This window comes from Sorex fumeus, unplaced genomic scaffold, assembly GCF_029834395.1.
Source record: "Sorex fumeus unplaced genomic scaffold, SorFum_2.1 ptg000063l, whole genome shotgun sequence".
Classification (NCBI taxonomy): domain Eukaryota; kingdom Metazoa; phylum Chordata; class Mammalia; order Eulipotyphla; family Soricidae; genus Sorex; species Sorex fumeus.
In genome coordinates, this window is record NW_026606120.1 from 44,625,694 (window position 1) to 44,638,087 (window position 12,394).

General features: G+C 53.7%; 1 protein-coding gene across 5 annotated transcripts in view; it reads right to left on the reverse strand.

Annotated features, from left to right (window-relative positions):
- RAP1GAP2 (RAP1 GTPase activating protein 2) overlaps positions 1 to 12,394 on the reverse strand; it is a 255,702-nt gene that overhangs the window by 154,771 nt on the left and 88,537 nt on the right. Inside the window, exon 1 of one of the 5 annotated variants that reach the window (XM_056127862.1) lies at positions 11,048 to 11,257. The exons of the other annotated variants lie outside the window; for them this stretch is intronic. Coding sequence (XP_055983837.1) covers positions 11,048 to 11,154 — 107 coding nt within the window. The 5' untranslated portion in view covers positions 11,155 to 11,257. Of the gene's footprint in view, positions 1 to 11,047; positions 11,258 to 12,394 lie in introns of those variants that run through there. 5 annotated transcript variants of the gene reach the window in all.

Genomic DNA, 12,394 nt, shown 5'->3' on the forward strand with positions numbered 1-12,394 from the left:
CCCCGTCTGTTCTCCCCAGACCTGGCCACAAAGAGATGCCCTGACGCACCGTGATTGAAACTGGCCAGTGGACAGGCCTGATGGAGCCTACAAGTAAGTGTTGAGCGTGCACTGGCAAGTTCTCTGTCTTGACCAGGTGGTATCTATCTAGGGAGGAGTGTGGAGAATCACTGGACCAGAGTCTGGAAGATCCAACCACATGCTGTTCATGTATTTGCACTTTATCAGAGTCAGGTATTGCCTCAGTTTCTCACCTGGGATGCAAGTGCAGAGGTTAGACCACTATGGACCCAGGTGAGAATCCCTGTCCGTCGCCCCTGCTCCTGCCCCAGCATCCTCCTCGACCTCTGAGCCTTTGTGCCTGGGCTGGAAAACAAAGATAACCAGCAGAAGTAAGACTAAGGCCCAGGCTGAGGAGATGGCTCAAAGGATTCAAAGCACATGCCTGGGGCCGGAGCAATAGTACAGTGGGGAAGGCACTTGCCTTGCATGCGGCCAACCAGGGTTTGATCCCCAACATCCCATATGGTTCCCTGAGCACTGTCAGGAGTGAACTAAAAACCATAAATGAACTAATTAATTAACTGAAGCACATGCCTGGTAGGCATGAGACCCCAGTTAGATCCTGGAACTGCATGCCCTGCCCCACCCTCACTGTACTGCTGGGGTGGCCCTAGGGACCCCCAGACTAGTGGGCCAGAACAGCATGACTGGCATTGTCAGCTCCAAGTGCTGAAACTTCAGGTCCACACTTCAGGCTGGGACCTTGTAAACAGGAAGTTTCCAAAGGCAGCTTATTACAGTCTTTCATCTTTCAACAACCCAAGGACAAAGGGATTACCCACTCCCTTGGCAGCAGTACCGGGACTCAAACCCAGAGCCTCGTACTTGTAAGGCGTATACTCTGCCCTGCCCTATAAGGTCCATTTTTGTTTTGTTTGGTTGTTTGGGGGGTCACGCCCAGCATGCACAGGGGTTACTCCTGGCTCTGCACTCAGGAATTACTCCTGGCAGTGCTCAGGGGACCATATGGGATACCGGGAACCAAACCTGGGTCAAACGCATGCAAGGCAAATGCCCAACCCACTGTGCTACCACTCCAGCCCTAGGGTCCATTTTAACGTATAAGAAAAGGGCCCCCTTCCTCCTAACTGCACTCCTTAAGTCTCAAGCATTTCCACTCTGTCTTCCATTTTTTTCCCAAGTTCATGTGCCACTTATTACTTTTCATCCCCCTCTCTTTTGGGGCAGGGGGACTCCCAGTGATGCTCTCAGGCTCAGGATCCTCTCCAGGTCAAACTCCTCCTTCTGGCGCAGGCTTACCAGTTGGTGCTCAGGCATGGGAGTGCAGGGGCCCCCGGGGCTGTACCCCGCAGTGCTGGGGGGAGCAGGAAGCACCACTCGGAGCCTCACACCACCCCTTGAGCTATCTCCCAGGTGCCACTCTTTTCTTTAAATTGATTCAATGATTTTTCACTGAACATTTCTTTTTTACCTATTGTTTTGTATTTGGGGACCACACCAGGCTGTGCTCAGGGATTACTCCTGACTCTGTGCTCAGGGCTTACTTCTGGTGGTGTTCAAGGGGCCATATGGGAAGACGAGGACCAAACCCCAGCAGTCACATGCAAAGCAAGTGTCCTACCCTCTGTACTCTCTTTGCGGTCCCTCAAAAAAAATTTTAATGTTATGGGGAAAATTAGGAGAATGGTTCAAAAGGGTTGAGCTCAAGCTTTGCATGCAGGAGGCCCAAGTTTGATTGTTGGAGCCACATGGTCCCCAACTACCACAGGGAGTGACTCTGAGTACTGAGCAGAGAGAAGCCCCTGGGCACTGCCAGGTATGGCACAAGAACAACCACAGAACAATGCGGGGGTCTGTGGCCAAAGCTGCTGCCTGACAGGCACCAGGCAGTGAGGCTCATCCCTGACGCTGTCCACACGCTCTGCATGGGGTCCAGCAGCTCTACTGTCAGGGATTCTGGGTGCAGTAGCAGAGTAGCAATATCCAGAGCACCCCCAAATGCTTCTTTGTGCTTCTGCAAAGCCCTTTCTGTTTTCCGGAACATGCCCAGCTTGTTCCTGCCCCAGTTCCTTTACACTTGCTATTCCAGGTCCCTGGCCTCATCTCATCAGTGGGTGCCAACACCTCCTTCCTCAGAGGAGTCCTCCTTCCCCTCCAATCTTCCCCCAATATCCATCAGCACAGCCAGCGGTGCAACCTGTATCCCCACCACAAACAAATGTGTGAGCACCACAAGGCAACCTATGTGTGAACCCCCAGTTACTGAAAGAACAAGACAAGAGAGAAAAAGGGAAGGGGGGAGGGAATTATGCAACAACCATCCGTGGGAAAACAGTATTGCTAGCCAGAAGTCATCCTTTTTAAGTAGTTACCAAAATATAGGCACTTGTCCACCTGAAATCATCGTGCCTGCCTCATTTGCTTTGTAGACCCAGGAGACAAAGCAAGCATCAGGGCCAGCTGTGGGGGCCCGGGAAACTTCTGCTGCTGAAGATGAGAGAGAAACTTCCGGAGTTTTTCCGCAGCCCCCATTTGCACAGAAGTGATTTTCGTTGACTGAACCAAGCAGGCCTGGCAAGTCCTCTATTTGGCAACATCCTGGTAACCGGCCATCTGTGCCCCATTAGGGCTCCAAAGAGAGAAAGTGACATTTAAAAAAAAAATACATATTCGCTAACAGAGACTGTTCACTAATTTAGACGCCCACTGGGCCCTCTCTGGCATGAATGGAGGGAGCCCGCCTCTGCCTAGCAGACACCAGCTCCAGGCCTGACATCCAGGAACCAGGGCCAGGACAGCACTGACACCGCCACAGTTTCCAGGGGGACAAGACTGAGTCTGGACTCTCCATCCATGGGTCCAGCAGCCAGGGGAGGGGAGAGAAGGTCACTAACAGACCTGAAGTGACCGAATGCATTTTTTTCTAAAACCTAATGGAAAGGAAGAAGAGGGGACAGGGCCATTCCCCAGGCTCAGACAAGAGAAGGACAGCACACACCTGTGACCGATGGTGCCCCAGGATTGAGCAGTCCGCAGGGTGACGTGGCCTTGGAGTCGGGAGGCTGTGAAAGACTGCTGAGAACCTCCAGTTCTGGCCCATGGCCCCCAGAAAGTCACTGCTCTCTGCTCACATTCGAGGAGAGGGAAAAGGCAATCAATTAATCACCTCATCACAGTTGGGGGAGGGGGGGATAGGGCACCAGTGGAATGAGCGTAAATAATGGCTAGGGGGAGCTGCTCAGATTGGAGGGGAAGGAGGACTCCTCCGAGGAAGGAGGTGATGGCACCCACTGATGAGATGAGGCCAGGGACCTGGAATAGCAAGTGTAAAGGAACTGGGGCAGGAACAAGCTGGGCATGTTCCGGAAAACAGAAAGGGCTTTGCAGAAGCACAAAGATGACAGTAGGGGAGAGGGAGGTGGAGGGGGGAGGTCAGAGCAGCCAGCAGGGATGCAGGCCCCGCTGCTGCGCTCGGGCTTGACTGAGAGTGGAAGGTAGGGCCTGGGGAGCCCCTTCTGCCGCAGACAAGCCAATCTTATTTGATCGTTTCAGCTCCTCTCTGGCCGCCAGCAGGGGCCTGAATAAGGAGGACTAGATGCAAGGAGACCGATTAGGACATTTAAAGAGTGGCTCAAAAGGATTCTAACTCCTTCACATCTCAAATGCTGTCCCTTCACTCTAGGAGTCTAAATCCTCTGACTCTGGATGAGATTAAAATTGGGCAGCTACACAGGTCAGGGGGCTGGAGTTCATGTTTGCATGTGTAAGGCCCCAAGCTCAGTCCCTAGCACTAGATACACCCCTGTGACACTGCCTGGAGGTCCCTAATAGACCCCAGCAGCACCCCCACTGAAACCCGGGCAAAACCCAGGCACTGTTGGGGTGCACTGGGGAGGCCAAAGGAGAGAGACTGACAGAGGGAAAGAGAGAGGAAGGAAGGAAGGGAGGGAGGGAGGGAGGGATGGAGGGAGGGAGGGAGGGGAGGGGAGGGAAGGGGAGAGGAGGGGAGGGGGAGGCTGGTTCCAAAGAGAGTTGTTTGCTTAAAGCAAAGATGGCATTTACACATCAGAACATGAGTGATGGGTGGTGCCACATAGAACAGGCTCCAGCAGCTGGCTACAGACAAAACAAGCAGCAGTTTTTCTGGGACTAGGAGGTGGACCAGCTCCCACCTAGGCCTCCTCCAGCTCTGGGACGCTGGGACTGTGGGTCAGGAGGCTGGATCCCAGCTGGCAGGGCTGTCTGTCGCTGGCTTTCCCAAGGAAAACCCAAGTTTCCTCCCTAGCCCTAGCCTTCAACCCCTAGAACAAATCAATCAACAGCTGTCAGATCACAAAACACAGATAAGACAACCTCCAACCGCAGGGCCCTAAGAAAACAAAAAACCAAACCCAGACCTGACAGAGCCTCTGAAACCAAGTAGCCACATCCAGGTACCGCGGAGGACAGCAGGACATGTCAAATGCCACCAGGAGCCAGCCATCAACCACTGAGGGAGGCTCCACAGGTCAAACCAACCCTTGTGCATTTGTTTCTTTTCTTTCTATTTTTTTCTTTGGTTTTGGGGTCACATCCAGCAGTGCCAGAGCTTCTCCTGACTCAGTACTGAAAGTCACACTTGGTAGTGCTCAGGGGACCACACAGTGTCAGGGAGCAAACCCGGGCCTCCTCCGCACGAGGTGGAGGCTTCTCAGCTATTGGCCACGCTCCTGCTCCAGAGCAGCTTCTTATTTTTTATCACGTAACTTTTTAATGACTGATATTTTTCAAAGTCAAAGAACTGACAAGTGTCATGAGCGCAGGAGTTGGGTTCTTGGTACTCACAACATGGTGGCTTATCATCAACAAGCATTAGACTCTGATCTGCAGATAGTGGTCTCTATGTTTCTTTTGTTTTTTGTTTTCGGGGCTACACCAGTCAGTACGCAGGGCTTATTCCTGGCTCCGCACTCAGGGATCACTCCCGGCAGACTCAGGGAATCTTACGTGGTGATGGGGATTGAACCCAGGTCAGCTGCACGCAAGGTAAGTGCTAACTTGCTGCTCTATCTCTCCAGCCCAACCAAGTGGTCTCTTAATGAATAAACTTAAACGGAAAAAAAGATTTGGAGAAAGAAACTTCTAGATGATGAGCTATATCACCAATCACACAGTCCAGAGAGGTCAGTTAAGGATTTTTGGGCTCTTATGTCCTAAAAAAAGTTTTTAAAAACTTCTAAGAGACAAGTAGGGAAATCTGAACACTGAACGAATATGATGCTAAGAAAAGATTATTACAGCAGATACATACATAATCCGGGATACATAATGCACAACAACACAAAAAATAACTCCATCAAAACTCGGGAGAGATGATTAGATGCTTCCCCAGAGAAGACATATAGATGTCCAGTAAACATGAAAAAGCATTCATCATCAGGAAAATCCAAATCAAAGCAATAAAGCTATCTCATGCAAGTGAGAATGGCATGTATTAAAAAAAATGGAAATAACCTGTGTTGGTGAGGATGGTGAAAATGCTCACTGTTCCTTTCACTGTTAGGGGGAATTTTGTCTGGTTCAGCCTCTATGAGAAATAGCATGGAGAGCCCTCAAGAGAAGTAAGACTAGAACTCCCCAATGACCCAGCAATTCCACTTCTTAATATATACCCCTCCCAAACAAAACAAAAGAAATTCAAAAATGCATAAGCACAATAATTAAGCTTAGTACAATAGCCAAGATATAAAACAACCTAAATGTTCAATGACAGGTGAATGAAAAAGAAATCATGGAAATATACACAATGGAATATTATGCAGCTATAAGAAAATATTAAGTCACACAGTTTGCTGCAAAGTACATGGAACTAGAATTATATTCAGTGAAATAAATAAGTCAGAGGGTGAAGGACAAATACTGGATGAAGTCACTCATCTGTTCTACAGAGACACAAAACAAAAGAATAGACAGTATCGTACAATAACAAACTCCTAGCTTTGGATGACAAAACTCAGATGCCAAGCAGTGGGGAGAGGGGGACTGGAAGTGAAGAGGTGGACTAGAGTGATCTATAGGGACAGCGAGGGTCTTGGGTATATTGTTGGGGTGAGGGGCTGTGTGCTAACTTTGTACATCAATACCATTAAATTTAACACAATGGTAACCAGGTTCCTAAAACTTTATAATTCAAACAAAATGATAATTTAATTTTATGAGAATGGTAATATCATTTTCTGGGAGAATTCTTATCTTAGATAAGATATAGCCTGAAATATTTAAGAATAAAATGACCGAAAAAACGACATATCAATATTTACTTCAAAATACTCTCACAGGGCAGCGGGCTGGGAAATGAAGGGCACCAGCCTGGCCACAGTTGATAAGATCTGGCGCTGGAGAACACGTTCTGTCATTCTGTCATTCTCACGTGGAAATGCATGGTGGAAGCTGTCTATGAGAGAGAGGTATCTGCAAACCAAGGATGGGCTTTTTCTCATAACCTCCAAACCCACAAGACATTAGACCCCCACAAAGGAAGGATCAAATCTATTAGACTCACTCTTTTGCCCCCGCTCCGCCATGATTGATCTGCTGAGTGGTGAGTGAATTCTTATTTTCCTCCTCATAAACCCCACGGTAGTTTCCTGCAAAATAACTGTGCCCCTCCCCCCATAGGAAGTGGATTTCTTCTTCTATGCTTCTTTTTTTCTTCTTCTGTCTATTCAGAATATCACAGCTCAGGCCACACCAATCTTCAGGCATTTAGATACCTACAAATTTGGACTCCTTTCCTCTGCTGAGTCCTACCAGCCAGAGGAGCCTGATCCCCACTCAGAGGACGCATTCCCCTGTCCCAGTCCCTGGAGTCATTCCTGATTCCTGGGCTCTTACCGTGGCTGACCTGCCACATCGAGAAGAAAGTGCACTCTGAAAATCAAAGCTCTGACTTGTACACACTGCTGCCACCAAGGCCAACTCCACCTGCCTCCTGAAACTACATTCAAATCTAATCTGCTCTTGCACCCACCATTGTCTCGTAGGAACCTTGGGGACGGGACCCCCAGGAGACAGTTGAAAAAAGTCAGCACTGGGCCAAAAAGACAGTCCAAGGAGGTTAGTTAAGGCCCTTGTCTTGCATGAGACCCCAGCTTGATCCCTGAGCAACAGCCAGAGTGATCCCTTGGCACAGAACCGAGAGTAACAAAAGGAGACAGAGTATGAAGGAAATTGTCTGTCATAGAGTTAGGGGGTGGTGTAGGGTGGGGGTGGCAGGAGGGATACTGGGGACATTGGTGGTAGAAAATGTACACTGGTGAAGAGATGGGTGTTCAATCATTTTATGGCTGAAAATCATAAATGCTTTGTAACTGTATCTCACAGTGATTCATTTAATTAATCAATTTAAAAGAGTCAACAGTAAGACCTGAGCATCACTGACTGTGGCCCCAAAATAGAAACAAAGCCTTAACCTTGGGGTCAGAGAGATAGTAGAGTCCTGCACGCAGCCGACACAGGTTTGAATCCCCGCATCCTTTGTGATTCCCAGAGCCCCACCAGGAGTGAACCCTGAGAGTAGTCAGGTGTAATCCAAAGATCAAAAGAGAAAGAGCCTCTTTCTTGTCCCCATTTCTCATGGAGAGCAGCCACCTCGAGGATGAGCACCACATCCACTGCTCCAGGAGGAAAACTGAGGCTGGAACTCGGAACACTGTTCTCAAGATCCAACGTAAGTATCTGAGAGTCTCCTGGCTCCAGGTCTTCAGGGGACCCGGCACATTACTCCCCTCCCTGGCACACTCGCCTGCCCCCACTGTGCAGTAGTCCCAAGTGGCCTGCAGAGCAGGGAGCTGACAAGGACCACTGGGCCATCACTGCAAGCCACACAGGACCATGTCATTTCTTAACAGCCAGCAGTGTTATCTGCACAGGCCTGTCAATTAGAGGTGCCGGGGAGATCGATGGATGGATTAAACCTCCTGGAGAGGGTGGTGAGGGGGCCTGAGTCCGACTTGACCCTGTGGTGAGCAGGAGGAGGAAGGAGGAACTCAGCAAATTCAACACCCAGCATGGAATTAGGGGAGTGCTGAAGAGACGCTGCCAGCTGCTGCCTGCTCCGGGCCTCCTGCGGCCAGTGCCCCCAGAACAAGGGACACAGCATGCACTGCACTAATTTCAGAACCTCCAGATGACAGCCAGGCCTTTAGCACCGCTGAGCACGAACAAAATGAATCCCTCTCTCCATGGGCTCATCGTGAGGCCCCCAACCAAATTCACCAGAAAAATCAGAGAATGGGGAGCTGGAACGAGAGCACAGCAGGTAGGGGGTTTGCCTTGCATGCAGCCCACCTGGGTTCGATCCCCGGCATCCCATATGGTTCCCCCAAGCACCGCGAGGAGTCATTCCTGAGTGCAGAGCCAGGAGTAACCCCTGTGCACTGCCAGGTGTGACCCAAAAAGAAAAAAAATCAGAGAATGGGATGAACACAGACAGGAGCGTGGTCAATATCTGCCTGGCCTCCTTCCTGGGGACCGTCCCTTCCTGTTCCTCACCCCCAGTCCTCCCCATCCAGTATCTCTCCCAGTCTGCCTCGGCTGGTGCCACACCTGCCCAGCTGCCTCCTTGGCCCCCACACAGCCGGGCTTGACCGCTGATAGGTCTCCATTATCAGGTTTCTTATCCAATTTCTGGGGACACAAGCCCCGAGAAAGAAGAAAGGAAGCAGCTCTGAGCAAACCTGTCCCATCTCCACCTCATGCAACACTTCCCATCTTTCAGATGCATCTTCACCTACATGATCTCACGTATCACTCAGGAGCTCCTTGGGTAGGTACAGAAAAGAAGCTCAAGGAGATCATCCTAAATCAAAGGATAAGGCAGGACTCGAGCTTCCAGCCCCTGTGCAGAGGCTTTTGTCACCACAGGAAGTGGCTACTGCCTCTCTCTTTTTATGCAGCACAACTTCTCATTCCTCAAAACAGAGCCCGAATGACCATCCAACACCCCTAGACCAGCCCCCTCCCATCATCCCTCTGCAGATAAAATACGGAAAAGCAGGGGGCAGAAAATCTAGTAAATGAGGCACATGCAGCAGATCCAGGTTTTATCCCCAGCCCCCGATATGATCCCAGAAGCCCTGCCAGGAGTGATCCCTAAGCACAGAACCAGATGAAGCCCTGAGCACCATCTGTGTAGCCACAAAACAATAACAATAAAAACACTGAAGGGCAAGCAAGGAAGAGAATCAAAGTCTGGGGAGAATGAACCCAGTCCTCAGCTGGTGGCAGCTTTTTCTACTACAGTGTGTCCCTAACATCAGGCATTCTTAGCCCACCTGCAGGTTTCTGCCACATTCTATACCATTTGTCTCATGATTGTAGTTGATCGTCGATTTGCTCGAGCGGGCCCAGTAACGTCTCCATTGGAGACTTTGTTGTTACTGTGTCTGGCATATCCAATACTCTCGGTAGCTTGCCGGGCTCTCCGAGAGGGGCGGAGGAATCGAACTCGGGTCGGCCATGTTGGCCACTTGTAAGGCGAACGCCCTACCCGCTGTGCTATCGCATGATTGTAGTTATATCTATTAAATAGTCTCATTCTTGTGACTTCATACATTTTCATTGAGAGTGATGCCTTCCATCCCTGCCACAAAAGGGGAAATCAGCCCAACTGGACCCATCTAGGAGAGAATTCTAAAAATAAATAGTACAACACAGTCCAAGTTGTAGGCAAGCACAGTTTCCCAAGCCAGAGGTCTGCTGTCTCCTTGTTAGAGAGGGGAGATTAGCAAGTGTTCCAAAGGTGTTAAAGCCAGACTAGCACCAAGCTGAAACTTTCTCCGGGCAGGAATCACGAGCGTTCATAAAGAACTGAAAAGGGAAGAACTTTCTCACTAAGTGACTCAATGTTATTGCAGACGTAACCACCTTAAATCATTTCGCTGGAGATGTGTTCCAAGGTGTGGGAAACAGTGAATGTGACTGTATTATGGGAAAGGGGACAGGAAGAATGGGAGTCAACGGAGCCACAGGGGCTCAACAATCCATGCCAGCTTCTCCGAGTGCTGCGTTCTGACCACCACCTCCACTTGGCACACACAGCACGCCGCGGTGTCTCAGCTCGCTGCCCTTGTCTCAGCCTTCTCTAAGGCAGAGCACGGCATAAACAAACAGTCCCCTGGATCCAGCAGCTACTGCCGATGACCCCCAACCCCTGCAACATCCCTACGGACAGTCCAGCTCCAGTGGCCGGCGGTTGCTGGGAAGCTCTGGCTTCTCCCACCCTGCCAGAGAAGGGACGTCGTGCTAGCTGTGTGGGCAGCTCGCAGATGTCTGCTGGACACCATGCTTGCAGCTCGGACGGGAGCCCACGACGCTGCCCCAGCACCTCCTTTGTCAAACAAACCCCCAACACCCCTCCCTCCCTAGTCCGGGCAAAGTGGTTCTAAAATCGCAGACAGAAGGATTTTCAACACCCAGGGACAAACGGCCAAAAGGAGTTAAAAGCCCAAGCAGAAAGGTGGAAGGCAGAAAACCTCAGAGACCCAGGTGTTGGGTGCGAGGCGGGCGAAGGAGCAACTTCCAAACTTGCCCTCTAGCTGCCAGCACCTTGCGCAAAGCAACCAGACCCGGCCTGGCGGGCACCGCGCCGGTTCCGCCAAGGTGCAGAGACCCAAACGCGCGCCGGGCGCGCCGGGGCCCCTGGGGCTCGGCGGCGGTCTGGTCCGGGTCGGCCCGCGCTGCCTGCTGCAGGCTTCGTTCGGGAGGGTCGCTGCGATCGGCCGAGGCCGGAGAAGGTAGGGCCGAAAGTCCCGGAGCTCTCGGGCGGGGATGCGGGAACCCTTCCAGCCCCCCTCCGACCCCGCCTGGGCTTCCGAGAGCCGGGTCTGGAGCGCAGCTCCGAACTCGCTCCCCCGACGGCGCCGGGGCGCGGGGCGTCCTTCCACCTCCCCGCGGAGCGAACACCCTTCGGGAAAGTCCACGTCCGAGGAAACGGGCAGTGGGCGCGCGAGCGCCGGGCAGGGGGCGGCGCGGCGGGCTTTACCTTTTCTCCTTATTCTGCTTTCGGGATTTGTGCAGGAGTCCGATGAGCACCACGGCCGCGCGGATCCCCGCCTTTCGGCAGTGCATCCTCCCCGCCGGCTGGGACATGGCGAGGCCGCTGGCGGTGCCCGGCCGCACCCTCGCCCGCCGCGCGCCCCCGCCGGCCGGCTCCGCGCGCTCCGCGCCGCCCGCGCCCGGCCCCTGCGCCCGCGCCCCGGCCCCGGCCGCCGACTCGCATGGGCCCCGCCCCGCCTAGGTGCGCCCCGGGGTCAGGTGACCGGGCGCTCACTTCCCGGCGACCTTCAGCGTCGGCCCCGGGCCCGCCGGGCGGCCGGCGCCCGCTCCCCCGGCGCGGGCATTTCCCGGGGATCGCGCGGGGCGCGGCCTGGACGGGCGGCTCCGGGGCTCGGGCTCCGACGCGCCGCGCGCCCGCCTGCCCGCGCCGGGACCCCGCCCCGGCCCCGCCTCCGTGCCGGGCCGGGGCGCCCCGGCCGCCCGCTGCGGGGAGCAGCCGCTCGCGCTCGGCGCCCGGAGGGGTCCGCCCCGCGCTCGCGCTACCCCTGCCCCGCGACCAACGCCGTCCGGCCCGCCCGCGGGATACTTCTCCGATGCGGTCACGGTCTTTAAAACCCGGGAGAACAACGAGCCCAGGGAGCAAACGCGTCCCCCCGCGAGCGAAAAGGCGTTGGCGCCGGACACGGCTGCGACGGGGACCCCCGCCACCCCGGCTCCCCCAAAAGACGGCCGGACGCGGGTGGATGGCACTGCTTCTCGGGACTCCTGCGGGGGGGGGGGGGGGGGCGGGGGTCTTCCCACGGTCAGCACTGGATTCCCGGTCGCCAAAGTTTGGCACCCTTACGGCCACTCGACCCGAATTGCCCGGGAGACGCAGGTCCCGCGTCCCCACCCGCTCCCTGCACCCCACCCGACTCGCGCACACCCCGCCCCCCAACCCCCGCGTCCCTTCTCCCCTTCCTTTCCGCACACTCCGTGCAAGCTTCGTCTTGTAGCTCAGAAAGACGGAAGATTGCGCCAGCGCGCGGGGGTTAAGGGCCCTGGCGGGGGCGCTGCCCTGGGCCAGGGGTGCGCCAGAGCCCTGAGACACCCGCGCGCCAGAAATTCTAGCCCCTCTCACCACGCCCCCAAGCCCGGGAAACCACTGGCCAGGCTTCTCCTTCCATCCCCCGGGAAGGGACTGGGCAGAGGGCTGGAGGGAATTAAAACAAGCCAATTAGTCCATCTTTGGAAAGAGCCCTGTTGGGGCTGAGGAGGTCCCTGAGGCAATTTGCCCTGTTTGTCTAGAGTTCCAGCCAACAGAAAATCCTGGCAGGGAAGGGGACCTTGCTGG